This window comes from Brachyhypopomus gauderio, chromosome 5 (assembly GCF_052324685.1).
Source record: "Brachyhypopomus gauderio isolate BG-103 chromosome 5, BGAUD_0.2, whole genome shotgun sequence".
NCBI classification, from domain to species: Eukaryota; Metazoa; Chordata; class Actinopteri; order Gymnotiformes; family Hypopomidae; genus Brachyhypopomus; species Brachyhypopomus gauderio.
In genome coordinates, this window is record NC_135215.1 from 5115907 (window position 1) to 5139427 (window position 23521).

General features: G+C 43.1%; 1 protein-coding gene across 1 annotated transcript in view; it reads left to right on the plus strand.

Annotated features, from left to right (window-relative positions):
* Nucleotides 1-6557: 6557 nt before the first annotated feature.
* Nucleotides 6558-23521, plus strand: part of LOC143513745 (antigen WC1.1-like) — a 39415-nt gene continuing 22451 nt past the window's right edge. Inside the window, exons 1-5 of the mRNA XM_077004481.1 lie at nt 6558-7509; nt 19586-19654; nt 19899-20219; nt 21153-21449; nt 21802-22110. Of these exons, the coding sequence (XP_076860596.1) occupies nt 6558-7509; nt 19586-19654; nt 19899-20219; nt 21153-21449; nt 21802-22110 (1948 nt within the window). The remainder of the gene's footprint in view (nt 7510-19585; nt 19655-19898; nt 20220-21152; nt 21450-21801; nt 22111-23521) is intronic.

Here is a 23521-nt window from a genome sequence, read left to right on the forward strand (position 1 = left end):
CGCTCGTTTGGATTGTGCAACAGCAGGGTGTGATTTATTAATGTGCAGTAAGGAAGATGCCTACTGTTAATGCGCAAACATAATTTTAAAATATTTATTAACAGAAATTAGGACGATTTAATTTGACAAAAGGCTATATATAACGAAAACAAAGACATTTCATGTAACAACTAATGCTTAGCTGCATCCTTGGGCACCCCCATGCAGTTAGAATGGTACATTCGACTATGACGTTCATAGTCGACTAGGGGGTATAGTCGACTATAGTCGAATCAGCGACTATTGCAGGTCACCCCTAAATACAACAATTACAGAGCTTTTTCATTGAATACAGTGTCTAAGCACTAAGTGCTGCAATTTCATACTGTAAATAATTCTAAATGTTTAGACCACAGATTATGATTCCCACACAAATTTAGTTTTCTCATACAGGTTTTGTCTTTCATACAGGTCACAGGACTTTTGACTGACCATTACCCAAAACTTTCCAAGTTATCTGGTGGGTGGGGTGCGCGATGCAGATCTGCGCGATGCAGAGAAGGGAGGCGGACACAAACGCTGAGGAGAGCGAGATTTATTAAATGAAATTCCATAACAGGCGTGATAACAGGCACAGGTCATATCAGGAGGGCAGTCCATACAGGAAATATACACAGGCATACTTGGACAGGGAAACTAAGCACGACGGTGAAAACACAGAAAAGGCAGATAAACACGGAATACGGAAAACACAAAGAGCAAACTCACGAACGGCATCAAAACAGCAAACAGGAATGAACAAACAACTGAATGAACAAAACAACCGATCCAGACATGGGAGACACAGGGACTAATATACATTGAACTAAACTAGGACCAGGTGACAACACTGATGACAAGGGCGTGGAAGACAATGGGAAACCATGGAGACAGACGAGCAGGGCGGGATCCAGGAGCAGGGAACAACACAGACATAAGGGAACAGGGAAACCGGAGTGACAGCTAGGAGAGGGGGCGTAGCCCTACGTGACAGGTGGCTTCTGCACAAGGCCCTTGGTAATGTAGACTGTAAAACAATTTAGGAGGTCAGATGCTTTTTATAACATTTTAAATTTCATTCTTTTAATGATGTTGCCCCTCATAGGTGGATCAGGACAACGGAAACTTATAGTAGTCCCCCCAGAAGCTGAGGGTTATAATACTCAGTATTTGAGATCTGTGAGTGGAGGGGGTAAGAACACAATGTACATAGTTCCTCTCCAGGAGGAACTACACACATTGCCTCTTCCTGTGGAAGCACAGGAATTCCAGAAGATGCCAAAGGCTACCTGTCAAGCCTGTAGGATGTCTATGCCATTGCAAGTTTTGGCTGTGCATATCAAATCATGCTGCACTTGGTGGGTGTGGGTGTGTGTGTTTGTTTTCTGTGCAGGAGCTCTTCAGACCGGAGCCCCATGGTCCCCAAACATCCGGGGGCCCCAGCCCTCTAGGGAGGGGCTCTTCACGACCGGGCTCCGGTCACCCCACAACATAAGGGGGCTCCTGCCAGCTGGAGACCCCCACAAGGTCCAGGAACGCCATGATCCACCGCCAGGGAGAAGCACCTGCACATAAAACACAAATGCACACACACCCACACACACCAACACAAAAACGTGCACTTCCCTGATCCCCCCTACAATGGGGGAGGGGTCTCCGTCTCAGCAGGGGACTTCCACCGGCTCAGGAGAACCCCCCACGTTCCTGGTCAGGGCCTCCCTCAGGAGCGACGCCCTCCGTGCCACTCCCCGTGGCACGAGACCATCACTGGTCCACCCCCAACACACACTCAAGGGGGAGGAGCATGTGTGGAATTACATACAACATTTCACAGACACGCGAGAACACACACAGGCAAAGACTTGACAAACAAAAAACGGTGTACAAACAATGAACGAACGGGACCCACACATGCGCGCTCGGTAATTTTGTGACGTGCCGCTCAGGTTCGCAGTCGCTCCCCCACACAAAACACAAGACGACAGGCGAGCGAGGCGACAGTGACGAGCGGCACCCGCGTCACACACGAAACACTAAACATATAACACCAGGAGCACGCACACTGATCCACACGCCCGTTCACATGCACACTTTACCCACACAACATGAAGAGTATTACAGGGAAGACGCCCTGGTCCTCGCCATGCCACACACAAAACAAACGCACGGCGAAACTCTTCCAACAAACAAACAACGGACGTGAAGAGCTGTCTCAGGGCAGACTGCCCTGGTCCTCTCCGTGCTACACACACACACACACACACACACACAACACAAAAGCACGGCAGACACTTACCACGAGACATGACCACGAGACATGACCACGAACGAAGGAGAAAGAAAAGGAGACTGGCGGCTTCCGAAAGTGGCTGGTTATTCTGTGACGGGTAGGGTGAGCGAAAATAAATGGAAGCGATCACGCCAAGTCTCAGGGAAATAGGATGGTTTAATATGAAAAGTGCGCAAACCAAAACCCGTGAACTGATCCGAATTAAGGATATAATAACCAGCGGTCAACTGGTACAAAGACAAGACATATATAGACGAACAAACGACCCTCAGGTGAGACGGATCGCGGGCTCCGCCCACCTGAGGGACGAACACAACGCCACACCCACAGGACAAGCTGCTGCTGTAGACGGGGGCGACCAGTAGGGGGCCGCCGTACCGTGACACAGATACTACTGGCTGCCTCTGTGGATTTCACAGAAGGGAACTCGACAACAACAGACACATCTGGGGAAGACTGAAATGAACACATCATATATGTGGATCTGTTAAACCATCCTGTGACTGTTGTGAACAATCAACTACTAATGAACAGATATTTACTAAAATGTTCATTACTCTTACGTAATTATCTGTGTCGTCCTCTGTGGATGAATCAGCCACAGTCAGAAGCAGCAGGAACCTCATTCCATACTGCATCTTCCTCAGGTACTAATTTTTATGTGACTTTTGTTTCCATTGACAACTTTGATGTGGAAATGGATATATAAATAGCAAATTGCTGTAATCTGTTATTTGACCATTATGTTTGTTAATTCTTTCTGTTGAATGTCTGTGGGAGTTATTGGACAGCCATATGGTAGAAACCAGGACAGTAAGAAATGCCACAGCAGATGCCACTGTCGAGGTTCAGAGGTACCTCGCTGACCCAATAATTCCACTGTCTGAGGATCCGTTGAAATTCTGGTCTTCACAGAATTCCCACCTTTGCCAGCTTGCCCTTGAGTTTTTATGCACTCCAGCCCCCTCAGTCCCATGTGAGAGGGTATTTTCAAAGGCTGGTATAATAAAGAAAAAAGAAACCAACTTAGCCCAAGCACAGTAGTTATTTTGTTCCTGAATAAAAACTGAGTTATGCACAATCATTACCCATGTTCACAATCATGATCCAAGTTCACAATCATGACCACCCACCATAAAATAAAATGTTCAATGCCCCACTGAAAAAGCACTCTGACTAGACTATGTCCACATCAATAATCATAAAATTGTTAACTACCTCATACAGCAAACCCACATGAGCCTTGCCTATGGAAAATAGGCAATGTTGTGATAAATATAAATAAGTTATCAAAAGACCTGCTCAAAAATTTTTCTAAGAATTTTTGAAGTTTACAGTGATACATTGTGATGGAATGCATTTTATTATTCAGCCATCACTCCTTTTTCTCAGCATTCTGCTCAATCCAGCAGTTAGATTTGGAAAACATGCACAACAAACAATGTAGTTTTATCAGTTGCCTTTATTGAAACAACAAATGTCAAAATTTGAATGCATTTAAACAGTTTATGCTGTAAAAAAAACAGTTCCCTTGTCTTCAAACCACAAGATACACAAAGTACTTCATGGGTTTGGCCACCAGATGCCGGTACTGTGCACTGTGTCATGAAGCTTCGAGTAATTAACCTTTTTTCAACTCATTTCGGAGGAAAGCTTCAGTGCTTCACAAAGCTTCGGGTTGCCATCACTACGATTCAGCTCGATTTCGAGTTTGACATCACTACTGGCTAGCAGGCAGACGCTGCAACAAATCCAAACGAAACCCTAGCCCAGACAGAGAAGTTAGTAACAGTGAAGGAAAACTTGAGAAAAGCCAGGGAGCAACGCAGGAATAAACAACAAGGAGAGAGAGCGAGAGACTGGTAACAAGACACCTTGCAACCCGAGACTGAGAGAATGGCTGACAGGCGCACAACACGAGGGCTTAACAATTCGTCTAAGGGCTGTAGATCATCACTGCTGATTACGGGAGCTCCGACTAGAGCGGCCTCGCAAGCTCCGTCCAGTGGCAGCAGGTGGAACCTCTCTGGAGCCAGATCTGACACTTCATCTATCTCCGTCTCTCTAAATACACACACCCCTCTTACCCCTCTCTACATCTCACTCACACATGCTAACATATTTAATCCCAAGCCTGTTAGAAGAGAGCAGAACATATATTTGACAAATACAGAAAGCCATATTAACCCAGGCTAATTCATGTGATAATTGTCAAATGGGCTGGTTACAAGAAGATGCAAATAATATGCATTGTAGCCAGTAGATGGCAGTCACAGACAATGCACTCAAAAAGACACACACACACACACACACACACACATATATATATACTGTATATATACTGCTCAAAAAATAAAGGGAACACTAAAATAACACATCCTAGATCTCAATTAATAAAAATCTTTGAATTTTTTTTGAAAATCTCTCATTTCTACCTGTTGCGGCGCCTCCCTAGGTGAGGCGCCGCTCGAGTGGCTGCCTGTTACAGCAGCTCCGTCGTCTTTGTGTTCTTTTTCTAGTTTTTATACTTTGTTTACAAATTATTCGCAAGTTTGAGCATCTTAACTGTGTTTATTCTCTATTTAAGTGAACTATGGCCTACACACTCGTGTACTTTCTGCTACTTTTGGGATTATTACTGCTTGCCTTCACATCGGGCGAGCTCGTGCATAATCGGGGATCTATTGTTTACACCAGAGAACAGCTGTTAGCATTTAGCAACACCGCTGCTAACCCGGAGTTTTCTGAGATTCCACGGGAACTACGGAGACGGAGACGGGGGAAACGCGCTGGTGTTGAGCGTCGAGCCAGGAAGAGACGCTACAAACCCGTTCTTCCATCGGTCATCATGGGGAATGTACGATCTCTACCCAATAAAATGGACGAACTATCTGCGTTGACCCGGCACCAGCGTGAATATCGGGAGTGTAGCCTGATGCTATTTACGGAGACTTGGCTAACCGAACTAACACCGGACACAAACATTTCTCTAGACGGTTTTCAGACTAGGCAAGCAGACAGAACAAAAGACAGCGGTAAGAGGAAAGGAGGGGGACTGGCGGTGTTTATTAATGATAAATGGTGTAACCCAGGACACATCTTTATTAAAGATCAGATCTGCAGTACAAATATCGAGCTATTAGCAGTTAGCATGAGACCATATTATTTACCTCGGGAATTCTCGCAAGTCATCGCGATAACTGTGTACATCCCTCCCTCTGCCGACGCGAACTCGGCATGTGACGTCATCCACTCAGTCACATGCAGACTACAGACACAGCACCCACAGGCTCTCATCCTGATCTCGGGGGATTTTAATCATGCTTCTCTGTCCTCCACACTCCCTAATTTTAAGCAATATGTTAACTGCAACATGAGAGACAATAAAACACTGGACTTGTTCTATGCAAACACCAAAGAGGCATATTCCACTTCACCTTTAATCCCCCTGGGAAAGTCAGATCACAACCTGGTTCACCTTGTGCCTGTCTACAAACCTGCTGTCTACAGACAACCACCCAGTCTACGGTATGATAGAAGCTGGTCCAACGAGGCTTATGATGCTTTGAGAGACTGCTTCGATACAACAGACTGGGATGTTTTTCTTGAACCACACATCGAGGATGTTGACAGCCTCACAACCTGCATAACGGACTATATAAATTTCTGTGTTGATAACACTGTACCAACCAAAACAATACGGTGTTTCTCTAACAACAAACCCTGGGTTACTACAGATATCAAGGCTGTCCTAAATAAGAAGAAGAGAGCGTTTAGATCAGGAAATAAGGAGGAATTGAGAACTGTCCTGAAAGAGCTAAGAAAAAAAATCAGGGAAGGCAAAGACAGATACAGGAAGAGGATGGAGGACCACCTGCAGCAAAACAATGTGAATGGAGTCTGGACGGGCCTAAGAACAATCTCAGGACTTAAGGAAACCAACAGACAGTCTGTCGGAGACTTACAGTGGGCAAACGACCTCAACATATTCTTCAATAGATTTAATCAGGCACTTGCTCCCCCCACAGACAATATGAACCAACCCACACAGCTGCCCCCAACATCTACTGCTTCTGTAATGCACAACTCTGGGCTTTTAACACCTAGCTCTCAACTCCTTTGTTCACCCTCCGTGCAACCCCCACCCATCACATTCCAATGCTTCACACCTCCACTTACAGCCCACAGCACCAAAGACTGTGCCCTTCTATCATTCACCACTGATCAAGTTAGGAAAGAACTGAGGAAGATGAAGGTGAGAAAGGCTGCCGGCCCTGACGGCATTCACCCTGGGCTTCTCAGACACTGTGCAGACCAGCTGTGTGAAATAGTCCAGGTCATCTTTAACTTGAGCCTGAAACAAGAGCGAGTACCAGTCCTCTGGAAGACATCATGTGTAGTGCCTATACCAAAGACAGCACATCCCACTGATCTAAATGGATACAGACCAGTGGCACTGACGTCTCATCTGATGAAGGCCATGGAGCGACTTGTTCTGGACTATCTTCGCCCACTGGTCAAACCAGTGATGGATCCGCTACAGTTTGCCTACCAGCCAGGCATTGGGGTGGATGATGCAATCATCTACCTTCTTCAAAGATCCCTCTCTCATCTCGACAGGGCAGGAAGCACTGTGAGGATCATGTTTTTTGACCTCTCTAGTGCATTCAACACCATCAGGCCCAGTTTACTGAGGGATAAGATGGAGACTGCAGGGGTGGATCGTCAACTCACCACATGGACAATGGACTACCTAACCAACAGACCACAATTTGTGCGGCTCAAGGACTGCGTCTCGGACACAATCCTTTGTAGCACGGGAGCTCCACAAGGGACAGTCCTGGCCCCATTTCTATTCACCCTCTATACTGCTGACTTTTCCTACAACACAGCAACCTGTCATCTCCAGAAGTTCTCAGATGACTCGGCTGTTGTTGGCTACATCCTGGATGGAGAAGAGAGTAAGTATAGGGAACTCACCAAGAACTTTGTAGACTGGTGTGGACAAAACCACCTTGTAATCAACACCAGCAAAACAAAAGAGCTGGTGGTGGATTTTCGAAGGTCTAAGGCACACCCACCAAAACAGCTGAGCATCCAGGGAAGGAATATAGAGACTGTTAATTCCTACAGATACCTGGGTGTTCACCTCAATAACAAACTGGACTGGTCGGACAATACACAGGCTCTGTATAAGAAAGGCCAGAGCAGACTCTATCTGTTAAGAAGGCTTCGTTCCTTTGGAATACAGGGGTCTCTTCTGAACTATTTTTATGAGTCTGTGGTAGCATCTGCCATTTTCTATGGTGTTGTCTGCTGGGGCAGTAGTATTACTGCAACAGATAGGAGAAAGCTGTACAAAATAATCAGAAAGGCGAGTTCCGTTCTGGGCTGCACACTGGACTCGGTGGAAGCAGTTGGGGAGAAAAGGATGATGACCAAGCTGTCATCTCTAAGGGACAACAGAGATCACCCACTGCATGAAACCGTGGTCGCACTTGGCAGCTCTTTCAGCAACAGACTTCTCCATCCACGTTGCTCAAAGGAAAGACATCGAAGCTCGTTTCTCCCTTCTGCTGTCAGACTATATAACCAGCACTGCCCCAAATCATAAACAAAGGACTGTAATTTGTAAATAATGTACACAACTTTCTTTTTTTGTAACCCATTATAATTTATCAGAACTTGTGCAATATTCTTTAAACTGCGAAGTTTAACTCCTTTTTGTATGCTCTCTAAGCTGCTGTAACACCACAATTTCCCCATGTGGGATAATAAAAGGCTATCTTATCTTATCTTATCTTATCTTGTCTGTTCCATTTGCACAAGAGCAGTTGAAATTGATTCACAATCAGTGTTGCTTCCTATCTGAACACGAAGTGTAGATGACTTGGAGTTACATTCTGTTCCCTTTATTTTTTTGAGCAGTGTATATATATATATATATATATATATCAGTAACGTGTTACTTAGTAACGTGTTACTCTAATCTTACCACTTTTTTCGGTAACGAGTAATATAACGCGCTACTATTTCCAGTCCAGTAATCAGATTAACCCTTATCTTATGTTAGATGGGGTAAACAGTTCTTGGTGTCTCGGGTCGACACGGACCCAAATTAAATTGGCCTGAAAATTCTTGTTTCTCACCTCATGGCTAACTTAAAGTTACTTATCCAAATAACTGTGCGTTACTATTTTTATTTTCCCTAGTAAAAATATATATTTTTGCTTTCTTCTTGGCTCAGTTCTACTTTTGCGTCTGACCGTAGCGCTCGATTCTGCACGCTTCATGCGACCCTGTGAGAGCGCGAGCACGTTTTACAAGTCATTTTGTGCAGTGTCCTCCCTAACGATACGTGGTAGTGTAAAAAATACCCCTCAAAAACAGGGGAAGCAACATTTACCTGAAGAATTTTAATTGTAACGTTCCAACCAGGAAGACAAGGATCCAATTGCGGATTTTAGTATTTTTTTATTCTGAAGTGAATACGGAGTACTCGTAAAGATGAGCAACACCGTAGAGAGTGTGAGGTGTATGAGTGCAGTAGTCGATGTCGAGACGGTCCGAGTTCACGCCGGGTAGCCGGGCAACCTATGGCACGCGTGCCACCATTGGCACGAGGCATAATCACTGGCACGCGACACACTGGACCAGCATCAGCAAAAATATATATAATTTAATATAAATTATTATATTAATGGATTATAATTTCAAGTAAAAAATATCCCCCCCCCCCCCCCCCCCCAACGGTTTGGAAGTATCGGTATCGGTATCGGCGATACTGACCAGTATCGTATCGGTATCGTATCGATACCAAAATTCTGAGTATCGCCCACCCCTAGTAAGGACTAAGTAGGTCGTCACGTGCTGTTCCTGACATTAATGTTGCTATGTGTTCCACGTTTGAAAAGTGCTGGAATTTTGACTAACGTCGCCTACTTTAAAATGCTTGAAATTGTAATGGTATTGTCACGTATGACCGTGTCCCCCTCCGTTAGCTGTCACTCCGAACCCCTCGTGTCTGTGCTCTGTACCTGTTTACCCCGCCCCGCTCGTTTGTCTCTGTGATTACCTCGTTCGTCACCTGCCCCTTGTTTAATGTCTGTGTATATAAGCCCCTGAGTCTCCCTTGTCCTTCGTCTGGTATTTTGATTTGTGATCGTGTCTGTTTCATCGCTGTTCTCTGTACCTGACCGTATTCGTGTTTCCCCTGTTACCCGTGCTCCCTGTCTTTGTAATGCCTGTCTTTGCGTGTTTCACGGACTGCCCTCCTGCTATCGACCCTGCCTGGCTTTCGGATGATGATTACGGTATTCCCCTGAATAAATCTCGCTCTTCTCAGCACTTGTGTCCGTCCTCTCGCTCCGTGGCGCGAGCCACGTTACATAATACCGGACCCATCAAGAACACAGCGAGAGAGCGAGACTCTGGTGAGTTCAAACACTGTGAATGGATGTCGGCTGGTTTAATCCGGTTCAACTCTCCGGTATTTCTGTGCGAACAAACCAGAGACAGGAATACCCCTGGCGCTGCGGGTACAAGGAAGTCTCATCGCCGACCAAAGAAAGCGCAGTCTCTTTCTACTGGCTTTCGCGACGAGACTCCATCTGAGCGCTGTGTATCTGCCCGGTTTTGCGAACACGACGGGGAAAAAACCCCTGTAGTGCAAGCAGCGGGCAGACGGTCTGAGCGCACAGACAAGTTTTCGCTTAATCCTCGGTTGACTCTCTCTGACCACCGCGAGCTCCCGGCGCCTCAAGGGAGGCGGAGCCGCAGCAGAGAGAGCAACCGAGGAGCTTGTGTGTCTGTGTGTTCTGCCAGGCTTACCCAGGACCCAGAGGATGAGGAATTCCCTCCGCCGACCCCGGAAACCACGCCCCATAGGCTCCCCAAGAATTTTTTGGGGGGTCGTACAAGCCACTCAGCTAAGGAGTGGCAGGCTGAAACCCGGGAGGACGTCAGAGCGGCGGACACGCCCCCCGAGGACGTCAGAGTCGGCTTGGCGGCTCCGCCCCCCGAACGCATCTCCTCACCTCAGCGGCCTATCCCCGTGACCCAGAGGAGGTCTACCACGGTTCCTGTACCCGCGACCCAGGAGGGGTTGTCCGCGCCGGCTGCTGTCCCCGCGACCCTGGAGAGGTCGCCCGCGCCGGCTGCTGTCCCCGCGATCCTGGAGAGGTCGCCCGCGCCGGCTGCTGTCCCCGCGACCCTGGAGGGGTCGTCCACACCGGTTCCTGTCCCCGCTGCCCGTCGGCAGTCCACGCCGGTTCCTGTCCCCGCGACCCAGGAGGGGTCGTCCACGCCCGTTCCTGTCCCCGCGACCCAGGAGGGGTCGTCCACGCCGGTTCCTGTCTCCGCTGCCCGTCGGCCGGCCACGCCGGTTCCTGTCTCTGCCCCGGAGTGGCACGCCTTGAGGGGGAGTACTGTCACGTATGACCGTGTCCCCCTCCGTTAGCTGTCACTCCGAACCCCTCGTGTCTGTGTTCCGTACCTGTTTACCCTGCCCCGCTCGTTTGTCTCTGTGATTACCTCGTTTGTTCCCACGCCCCTTGTTATTACCGTCACCTGCCCCTTGTTTAATGTCTGTGTATATAAGCCCCTGAGTCTCCCTTGTCCTTCGTCCGGTATTTTGATTTGTGATCGTGTCTGTTTCATCGCTGTTCTCTGTACCTGACCGTATTCGTGTTTCCCCTGTTACCCGTGCTCCCTGTCTTTGTAATGCCTGTCTTTGCGTGTTTCACGGACTGCCCTCCTGCTATCGACCCTGCCTGGCTTTCGGATGATGATTACGGTATTCCCCTGAATAAATCTCGCTCTTCTCAGCACTTGTGTCCATCCTCTCGCTCCGTGGCGCAAGCCACGTTACAGGTATTTCGTTTCACAAGCTGTCTAACTGAACAGTTCGCTTGTATTACGTTTACAAATAAATTTACAAATAATACCGCGCAGGTACACAAACGTAATGTCAGGAGATACTGTAGCAACCACTACTCCTCATGGCGAGTCTTGCCCTTTAAGTGACACTGTGGGGGGGGGCGCCTGCGCGCGCCAGGGTTGCGTTATCAATAGTTTCCCTCCTTGGGATTTTTGGATTAACACTAGAAGCGCCAAAGCTCCGGTCATTTGACCGCTGTGACGTCTACTAGAAGGTCTGGTCGACCTAATTATACCTAGAAGCACTGAGCACCGGTCACTTGACCGCAGCAGCACAAAAAATAATAATATCTTTGCACTGGATCCAATTTCAGAACCCTCCTTTCATGGCTTTTCCCAGAATTGTCCTTTTAATAAACTAGTATTTTTACATTGTTAAAAGAAACCCTGCACATGCTAGTTTCAATCGATTTCGCTCGTATCTCTGTAATATTGTCGTCGTCGCCTACACTTCAAGACTGTGATTCTCTTTTCTGCCAGCGGGTGTCGCAAAGATTCGTATGTCATTTAATATTTAGTATAACTAAATAAAGATCAATAGTTTTCAAAACTAAATTATTCAAAGTTCAAACTGATTATTGTGTAAAGACAAAACGGAATTCGTCCGTTGAACGAAAGTGAAAGTGTTTCACTTTCCAAAGTCTTAAAATATATACTTTATTTTATTAATATTATTTAATATATACTATATATAAGTTTACATCGATGGTTTTCAAACCGTGAGAGCGTCTTGCTTTGCCTAATGCTTTAGTAGTTTGCAGGAATTCTGCGAATGGTAATTAGCCTACTTATCAAGTCAATATCTCAAAGAAATGATCTCTCGGGTATAATCCCTCTTCGCCAGGGCTAGCTGTTAGATACATACATTATGTATGGCTGCTTTTGACACACTGGCATTACAAAAGAATTAAGCAGAATGCAAGTTACGTATGTAAATGCATACCTTTGCGAGCGAAACTGAGATGATGGCATGGGCGGTGCTGTTATGAACACTTTATTCACAATAGCATTCATGAGGCAGCGTGAGCTATAAATTCGTCGGGACGCGGCTACACAGTTTGAGTGAAAACTCTGCTTGGGCGATCGAACAGCAACACAGTTTGCTTGAAAGCTCGGTTTTGGCGTTTGAACAGCAACATAGTTTGCGTGACTCCTCGGTTTGGGCGTTTGAACAGCAACACAGTTTGCTTGAAAGCTCGGTTTGGGTGATCGAACAGCAACACAGTTTGCTTGAAAGCTCGGTTTGTGTGATCGAATAGCAACACAGTTTGCTTGAAAGCTCGGTTTGTGTGATCGAACAGCAACACAGTTTGCGTGACTCCTCGGTTTGGGCGTTTGAAAGGTTGCATAGTGCATTATAAAAATGGCACAGAGAATCATGTACACCCCAAAGCAAGTGCTGGACATGCTGTGCAATATTGATGAGATGGAATCGGAGGGCGAACAATGTGAGGTGTCGGATGGAGAGGGCGAAAGTGAAATGGATCTGAATCTTGAATCTGATTCAGAATCGGACTCTGAAACTGAGTGTGGTGGTGACTCATTTCAGGCCAAAGACGGTACGGTGTGGTTTGAAACTGCTGGCAAACCTCGGGGTGCACAAGAGTGCAATATTGTGAGAGAAACCCCAGGGCCTACGTGTTATGCCAAGGACAAAATTAAAAGTCCACTGACCAGCTTACTGTGTTTGATTGACACAGAAATGTGGGGCGCAATTCTGAAATACACAGAGGCAGAGGCTGAACGAAATAATGCTCAGTTCAAACTAACAGCTGACGAATTGAAAGCATTTGTGGGTCTCGTTTATTTGAGAGGTATAACAGCCGGTAAAAGCATGAAACTTGATGAATACTGGTCTGCTGACTTAGGAAATCCCATTTTCAAAGAGACAATGTCTAGACAGACATTCAGAGATATCATGCGCTATCTGCGCTTTGATGACAAGAGCACAAGGGCTGCCCGCCTTGCGATTGATAAATTTGCTATGATCTCGGAGATATTTGATAAATTTGTGAAAAACAGTATTGCTTCTTACACGCCCGGTGAGAACATAACTGTTGATGAGCAACTGTTCCCAACTAAAGCTCGCTGTCGTTTCACTCAGTACATGGCCAATAAACCCGATAAATTTGGGATTAAGTTCTGGGTGGCCGCTGATGTTGAAACAAAATATATGTTGAACGCCATTCCCTATCTAGGAAAAGATGAAAGCAGGCCGGCTGGTCAACGGTTGTCTGAAAATATTGTGTTGCGTTTGATGGAGCCTTTCACGGGTAAAGGAAGAAATGTAACGACTGACAATTTCTTCACTTCATTGGCACTTGCAAACACCCTTTTGGCGAACAAAACCACTATTGTTGGTACGATGAATAAAATGAGACGTGAGATGCCCCCATGTACACAGGCACAGTCTGAAAGATTTTCCACCAAGGTGTTGCGGGCTGGAAAAATAACTCTAATGATTTACCAGGCAAAACCTAAAAAAAATTTATGCATCCTGAGCTCAATGCATCAGACAGTTTCAATTGATAATGGCGCAAAGAAACTGCCTGAAACTGTTTCATATTACAACACGACTAAATGTGGCGTTGATGTTATGGATCAAATGGCACGACTGTATTCGGTGAAGGGAGGCACCCGTCGTTGGCCTGTCGCGGTTTTCTACAACCTCCTAGACCTGGCTGCAATAAATGCACATATATTGTTCAAACAGTGCATGAACGTTAACCTGAGCAGACGAAGGTTTATTCTCGAGTTGGTAAAGGAGCTGTGTGCACAGCAGAAAATGGCGAAAGCGGCTAGGGCAGTGGCACAAAAGCGAATTTTACCTGAAGCTCCTTGCCCGCCCTCAAAAAGAAAACAATGCCAAGTCGGCAGATGTTCAGGGAACAAAACGTATGACATCTGCCAGACATGTAAGCGACTGGTCTGTGGCAAATGTGCAAAGACTGCACCTAAGCTGTGTTTTGAATGTTGAGTTGTGTGAAGCTGACACACAAATCAAAACAAAGGGAACTTAATTTGAGGTGGTGAACGAAACTTATGCAATATACGCTAAAGAGAGACGGGATGCACCCGTTGTTGGCCTGTAGCTGTGTTCTACAACCTCCAAAACCTGGCTGTAATTAATAAATATTGTTCAAACAGTGCATGAACATTAACCACAGCGGTGGAGGTTTATTCTCAAGTTCACAATTCACTAAATAAATGGAACTTAATTTGAGGTGGTGAACGAAACTTATGCAATATACGCTAAAGAGAGACGGGATGCACCCGTTGTTGGCCTGTAGCTGTGTTCTACAACCTCCAAAACCTGGCTGTAATTAATAAATATTGTTCAAACAGTGCATGAACATTAACCACAGCGGTGGAGGTTTATTCTCAAGTTCACAATTCACTACATAAATGTAACTTAATTTGAGGTGGAGAACGAAACTTATGCAATATACGCTAAAGAGAGACGGGATGCACCCGTTGTTGGCCTGTAGCTGTGTTCTACAACCTCCAAAACCTGGCTGTAATTAATAAATATTGTTCAAACAGTGCATGAACATTAACCACAGCGGTGGAGGTTTATTCTCAAGTTCACAATTCACTACATAAATGGAACTTAATTTGAGGTGGTGAACGAAACTTATGCAATATACGCTAAAGAGAGACGGGATGCACCCGTTGTTGGCCTGTAGCTGTGTTCTACAACCTCCAAAACCTGGCTGTAATTAATAAATATTGTTCAAACAGTGCATGAACATTAACCACAGCGGTGGAGGTTTATTCTCAAGTTCACAATTCACTACATAAATGTAACTTAATTTGAGGTGGGGAACGAAACTTATGCAATATACGCTAAAGAGAGACGGGATGCACCCGTTGTTGGCCTGTAGCTGTGTTCTACAACCTCCAAAACCTGGCTGTAATTAATAAATATTGTTCAAACAGTGCATGAACATTAACCACAGCGGTGGAGGTTTATTCTCAAGTTCACAATTCACTACATAAATGGAACTTAATTTGAGGTGGTGAACGAAACTTATGCAATATACGCTAAAGAGAGACGGGATGCACCCGTTGTTGGCCTGTAGCTGTGTTCTACAACCTCCAAAACCTGGCTGTAATTAATAAATATTGTTCAAACAGTGCATGAACATTAACCACAGCGGTGGAGGTTTATTCTCAAGTTCACAATTCACTACATAAATGGAACTTAATTTGAGGTGGTGAACGAAACTTATGCAATATACGCTAAAGAGAGACGGGATGCACCCGTTGTTGGCCTGTAGCTGTGTTCTACAACCTCCAAAACCTGGCTGTAATTAATAAATATTGTTCAAACAGTGCATGAACATTAACCACAGCGGCGGAGGTTTATTCTCAAGTTCACAATTCACTACATAAATGGAACTTAATTTGAGGTGGGGAACGAAACTTATGCAATATACGATACATGTAAATCACCGAATGGTGATAACGCTCGGTGATAACACGGTCGTTAGGACGTGGGATCACACATCGGCTATTCACCGATCAAACACCTCATTTGAAACGGCAACACAATACGGCAAGATAAAAAAGTGAACATTAGAGAGGACAGAGGCAACTATATTCGTGAAGCCATCTGTATCATTTTAATAATTTTGCGTTTTGTTACGCAAAGGTACATAGCCTACCTTTTATAATGATATTTTTGTAATTATTTTGCCTATTTATGCTTTTTGTTCTTTGTCTAACACAAAACATTATAGACATTTATTTGTAGATTTGTTATGTTCACCATAGCCTACAATTCACTAACATTCACAACTTTTAGACATTAAAACTTGAAATGGCGTAACATTGAGTATACAAACAAACTTGCTTTAGCTCGGTCTACGGGCTTCACTTTGCTACTCTGAGTATCGAACAAGCTTTTTGTGGATGTGGGGGTGGAAGGCTGCAGCGCAGTCTGTTTCATTAGCAAGACAAAAGACGTGAACGCTTCACAGTGGGGGTGCGGGCCAGTGGGTTAGTGGTGTGGCGAACGTACATGATAATATAGTGACATATATGCCAACAGAATAACACACAGACAAATAAGCAAACTATTACACTAACCAAGCAAACTATTACACTAACCAAGAAACAAAACTGAAACTATATTTAGCATTTACGTTTTCGCACAAACCAGGAAATGCAATATGAAACTAAACAAAACTGACAATGGGAAAGCTACTGAGAACAAGGTCACAAGGCACTGATTCTAAAAGGTTTAGTCACATTAATTTGTTAACATATTGACGTTACGTGCAAATGTCACCATTACGAATATTTTGTTTGGGCGGCTCATTCTTCCTTTTGTGCAAAACGCCATCTAGCGTTAATTATGTGTCAGTACCAGCTCCCCTGTGTAAAGACTCAGCGGTCTTTTGACCGCCCGAGGCGCGCTTTAAGTAGGTGAAAACAACACGGCGCTAGTAGGAGGTGGTGAAATCGGTCAGATGACCGGCCCTCCGCGCTTCTAGGTATAAGTATGTAAATGAGGCGCGGCGCTTCTAGTGTTAAGCAGTGTCTGCCTCGGTTACCGAACCTGCTTCAATACATTGTTACTGTTAAAAATGCACTTCCAATAAAGTGAGTATTGGAAAAATTTATTTTGCTGCTGAATGTAACTACTAAAGTAACTTGTAATCTAACGTAGTTACTTTTAAAATCAAGTAATCAGTAACATAACTAAGTTACTTTTAAAAGGAGTAATCAGTAATCAGTAATCTGATTACTTTTTCAAGGTAACTTAGCCATCACTGTATATATATATATATATATATATATATATATATATATATATATATATATATATATATATATATATATATATACACTGACCACTTTCCCCCCTCACACACACACACACATACACTCATATCCAAAGTCTGATACCCACTTTACTTTTACTCTTCCTCAAACACAACTATGCATTTGTGCATACATATATACACACTTTCCCTTTATCTCCTATATGTATGCCGTCCAGTCGTTCACACAACTGTGCATGTATCACACACACACACAAATCAAACAAAGCATATCTGTCTTTTTCCGAACATAAAAATAAAGTCAGCATTAATAAACAGAACTCCATCACGTATCTTTAGAGGCGTCTGATTGAGTGTGGTGAGAAACCAGCATACAGGAGACTGATTTCAGAGAGAGGAAGCACTCAGTGTAGATACAGCTTTTAATGCCACCTGCACAGAGTTGATCTAAAGTAAACACTGATTAATGATGTAGTCGTGTATTGATTGATAACTGACAAAGTCAAACACAAAAGTTTAATTTGGATTATGACAGAAATACAGAAACACTTCTGTATTATTTTTGAAGTACTGTAAGCTAAATTACATTTAATTGTTGCTCAAACATTAGTTTTGAGTTAATGTGAACTAAATTTAATCCAGTTGTTGCTCAAACAAATTTTAACAGTCTGGGTTTAATGTCTAACATAAATGTCACATAATTAGAAATAAGAAATGGTTTGATGTTTGTTTTATATATTGTTTTATTTTAACATTTATACAATCCTGCATAAAGAAACGCTTTGTGCTTTTGTTGTAATACGTATTTTGTCCACAAGATGGCAGAACACCTTTTTTTTGTCTGTTCAAAAATTTCATTTTCACTGTAATTACAAGAAACGTAATATAAATGTCATGTAAATTATATTATGGTGCTATTTGATACTCGACTGTGTATTTTCTCACAGCTTGTTTCCTCTAATAGCCCCAAACTGGTTGCAAATATGTGCAATGCAATTGTTAATTTTACTTTAAGGGACTATCTACAATATACTATATACTAGCTATACATTGCACTTTTTAGACGATTCCTTACTGTATACTACATATTCGATAATGGCAGTGACAAGTATAAACTTACTAATACTATGTGATTTAACACTGACTGGTTCATGGAAAACAAATCTATGAAGTAAAAAAAAAATGGGTGGCCCTAGTTAGACATGAGCGTTTTCTTCTAAACTGCCATCTCTGCAACATAACTAGACATCAATACCTAACTTATCCAGCAGAGGAACACAATAACATTTTGGGGTGGAGTGATGCCTTAATGTGTGTATATGTGGATGTATCACATAGTTCCCTTGTTGTTTGAGTCAGGATAAGAATTTCAAACTGAATTTGATATGTTTAACTTACTTGGGTCTGTTCCAGCATGGGTTGCTAAAGCGCCTATGCTAGTTCTCACCAGCATCTTTTTAAATTCTGTCATGGTACTCCCTCAATGTCAAAACGTCAGGGGGTATGATTGCCACAGCTCAAGTAACATTTCTTCTGCTCCATTGTTCTACCTAGTTGGAACCACTGGATCTATTTCCTCTTTTTTCTTTTTAAAATATGTAAATTATGTGTGCTCCAGAACAAACTGTCATCCTATTGGTCAACATCAAGCAACTCTGAGGTGATTTCAGACTTGTTGGAAAAAATACAAAACAAATAAATAAATTCTGACATGCTAGGCATCCCAGTCACCACATTACTTTTCTTTAAGGGCGTACTCACACTAGGGTCTGTGATCCGGGCCCGCTTGAAGAGGTGGGCCAGGGCACGATTCACTTGGACTCGGGCATGGTTCGCTTATTATATTCTTTATCCCTGACAGGCTCGGAGAAAGCAAACCTGTTAAGTAAATTCCAAAAAAAAAGATGAATGGTCTTAGGTAGACAAGTGTTTTCTTCTAAAAACAAAACTATTTTAAAGTGCCACCTCTGCAACATGACTACATTTCAATATCCAACTTACCCAGCAGAAAAACACAATGACATTTTGGGGTGGAGTGATGCCTTAATGTGTGCACATGTGGATGTATCACATGGTTCCCTTGTTGTTTGAGTCGGGATAAAAATGTTTAATGATTTTGATATAACTTAACCTATTTATTTGAAGAGGAGCCGTACATGACAATGAGAGTTGTATATCAGTGTTCAGATCAGCTCTGTGCAGGTGGCATTAAAGTGCTTCCTCTCTCTGAAATCAGTCTCCTGTATGCTGGTGACGTTCTTACCACACTCTCCTCAGTCAGCGTAGAGACAGGAGGTGGAGTTCTGTTCATCAGCGCTGACGTTCTTTTGATATATATGGGAAGATTAAAAAATAACTTTTTTGATTTGTTCCTGAAGATGTTTGATGATTTCCCCCTCTCTGTCTAATAAGGTCATAGTTAGTGTGATTGGCGGCTGACACAGCTCTCTCTCTCTCCCTCCCTCTCTTTCTCTCTCTAGGGGGCTGAGGGGACACAGTTCCTTCATTCTAGGTGAAGCTTGTGTTTTCTGCTGAGTTGAACAGTGTGCAGGACGGAGGGAGATGGACAGCTATTTGACTTTAATTCTTCTGATGTCCACAGTCACACTCATCACAGCACGTAAGTCTTTCCTGTCAAATGTACACATTTGAGTACATAATCACATTATTTATACTGTTTTTGCTGTTGTTGTTGATTTAAAGTTGAATGTTTGTATCGGAACACTGGTAAAAAATTACTGTGTCTTGAAATTTCTACCTCTCTGACTGTACATATAAGAAAGCCAGAATAATTCCTGTATACATTGTAAACTCTTATGTAATATGTAATTTTCTTTCTCACTCTCTCTCCCTCTATTGTGCAGGCAGTGTGAGGATAGTGGATGGTGGTAGTCGCTGTGCTGGGAGAGTGGAGGTTCTCCACAGAGGACAGTGGGGAACAGTGTGTGATGATGACTGGAATATGAAAAATGCTGCAGTGGTGTGTAGAGATTTGGACTGTGGGGAGGCTGTAGATGTACTGGGTGGTTCTCACTTTGGACCAGGATCAGGACCAATCTGGTTGAATGGAAGGTTCTGTACTGGATCAGAATCTACATGGGAAAAATGTGGAGCTCCTAAATTTTGGAAATCACGTGAATGTAGTCATGATAATAATGCTGGAATGATCTGCTCAGGTAAACCATGTTCATTCTCATTTTCAAATGTCTTTTTAAGTGGTCCACTTTCAGATTTTTCACTTTTCACATTTTAAACTTCCTTCAGAGTTTTAATTTTACCCTGAATTTTATTTAAATTAAATAAATTATTTAAAGCTTCACTTTTTTGTGATGTGTTTAGTGTGAAACTGCCTTAAAGTTTTCTTTAATTAGTTTGGCATCTTAAAGATTTTTAAAAGAATAAAAATAAACTGTCACTGTACGGATGCCCCCTGTCTGCCACCTCCGTCTGCAGTAGCAGTATTTCATGTCCTGTTGTTGTTCAATTGTGTTCATCCCTCAGGTGGGTGAGGCCCATTAGGAAACCTGACACCTGAGGGACATTTGTCTGTCTATATATGTCTTGTCTTTGAACCAGTTGACTGCGGTTTATTGCATCCTTCATTTGGATTAGTTGACGGGTTTTGAGTTATTGCACTTTATTCATTAAATCCTCCCTTTTCCCCTGAGATTGGCATGATTGCTTCGTTTTTATTTGCACTCCTCGCCCGTCACATAAACAGATTAGGTGTGTCCAAAGATTGTGTGTATATATGTGTATATAGATATATCACACGATCAGTTTGAGCTGTGATATGTATTCATGTGTGTGTATGTAGAAGTTCCCACTGGGTTGGCCAGGAGGCAGCATGACGTGCATGTTGTATTCTGCAAACATAACAGCACAAATTACAAATTTGTGAAAATGTATTAATCCAGTGACATACCAGTTTTGTTGTCTGTGGAATAGGGTAATTGTTATACATACTCTGTGCAGAGAGAAAGGGATGGCTTGTACAGAATAGCAAAAAGCCAACAGACAGTAACAAGGAAATGAAAAGTAAAAAATCAAGAAATGAAAGAAATGTGAAAGCATGATTAAAGTTCACAAGCTTCCATGGTTTTGTGTTTTGTTAGGAGTGAGGCTGGTTGGAGGTTCTCGCTGCTCTGGGAGAGTGGAGGTACTTCATGGGACGTCCTGGGCCACAGTGTGTGATGCTGACTTTGACCAGCAGGATGCAGAGGTTGTGTGTAGAGAGCTGGGCTGTGGGCTTCCTGTGGAGGTGCTGGGAGCAGCTGCTTTTGGCAGAGGGGAGGGCCAGGTGTGGACAGAGGAGCTTCAGTGTAGAGGCAACGAATCTGACATCTACTCATGTTCAACATCTTCACTCAAACACAGTTGCTTCCATGACAATGATGTTGGTCTGTTATGTGCTGGTAAGAAATACGTTTAATATAACTAATTTCTTTATCCCCATACACATAAGTAAACCTCAACACTCTTCATATTTCAAAGTTTATATTTAGAAATTGTCTTCTATGAAAATGCATTTTACTTATGTTTTATATATTATATATTATTTTATATTTACTTTGAATAAGTTTAAATTACTTTTCTTTAATTTTCTTTAATTTGAAAAAAAGTATGTATATAATATGTACTTAAATATGTATTTTAATATGTACTTAAAAATGTCTAACATTTCAATAAAAAATGTACATTTGTGGTTGATGTATGATTGAAGGCAAAACTTTCCTATCGCTTTCTTTCAATTTCTTTGATGTACAGACAGTGTGAGGCTGGTGGGAGGTATCAGTCGCTGTGCTGGGAGAGTGGAGGTTCTCCATAGAGGACAATGGGGAACCGTGTGTGATGATAACTGGGATATGAGAGATGCTGCAGTGGTGTGTAGAGAGCTGGACTGTGGGGAGGCTGTAGATGTACTGGATGATTCTCACTTTGGACCAGGATCAGGACCAATCTGGATGGATGATGTGGACTGTAGTGGATCGGAGTCTACACTGAAGAACTGTAGATCAGCAGGGTGGGGTAAACATAACTGTAATCAAACTAAAACTGCTGGAGTCATCTGCTCAGGTAAGATGATCTGCATATAACATCTCTAATTAATTAAATTCATAGCTATGTGTGTCAGGGCTGGCTCGGATGCGACTCCTCGGACCACTACCAGGAGGGGTCCACGAGTCAGTTCCAGGCGGGGTCTCCGCAATCAGCAGTGATCTGTCACACCTGATGTCATCCCTACTTAAGGAAGGGATTTGTGACATCACTGCTGATTCGTTTTGGTGTCATGCCTCACATTTTCCGCGATCTTTTGGTTCCCTTTATTATTTTATTTCGACACACGCCTGTTGTGGGGTTTATTATTTTACTACGCGTTGAGTCTTCGGTGTCTTATCTGTTCTCTCTTTTATTTTGTCCATCACAATCATTGATTATTTCTGTTTATACGCGTTGCTATTATTCCGCGTCATTTAAGTTTCAGTTTTTCCCTGTTTTTCCCTGTTTTTCTTCAGCGTCCGTTGTGGTTATTTATAGTGCGAACAGGTGTTGCACCAGATTCTCTGACTGAGTTTTATGACCACAGAGGGCGCTATTTCAGTTTCTGTTCACAGGCACGAGCGCTTTACAAATGCTACATAAACTACACTGATGTGCTTTCTTTTCTTCTTTTGTTGGTGTCCACGAGTCAAAAGATGACAGATGTTCATATTTACATTTTACATATTTACATATTTACATCTTAATTACATAAATGTACTTAAACAAGACTTACCATCCCCTCAGCATTTCAGCCAACAAAAAAAAAAATCATGAACGGGATGGACTATGGAGAGGATTCAGTGCCAAATTGAAATGTAATCCCTACTAGGCAAAAATGGAAATGCAATCCACAAAATGCATTGCTTTTCCATGCAGAATACGTGCCAAAATGAAATGCAAAAGCACTATTACATTACATTTCAATGCACTTTATCTCTTTAAGGAAAAACAATACACAAGAATTAGCAAAAATTCAAAATCAAAACGCTGAATTTGTCCAAGTTCAAATTCAGCGTTCAATTTGTCCAAGCACAAATTCAGCGTTTTGATTTTGAATGCAAATTCTTTTGTATTGTTTTTCCATAAAGAGATAAAGTGCATTGAAATGTAATGTAATAGTGCTTTTGCATTTCATTTTGGCATGTATTCTGCATGTTTGTATGGGAAAGCAATGCATTTTGTGGATTGCATTTCCATTTTTGCCTAGTAGGGATTACATTTCGATTTGACACTGTTTCCTCCCCATAATCGACGGGTGAGCCTTTTAACTTTTTAACTGGTGTCACATATTCTGATGGCGGCCGTCAGAATTGGTGACACTGAATCTCCAGGTCAAAATAGTACACAGTGACTCCACAATAACAGAAAACAATGAAAAAAATAACCCTAATCTTTTATTAGTCTATATTTAAACATTTTATCGAAAGGGGCAAAAATATCATTC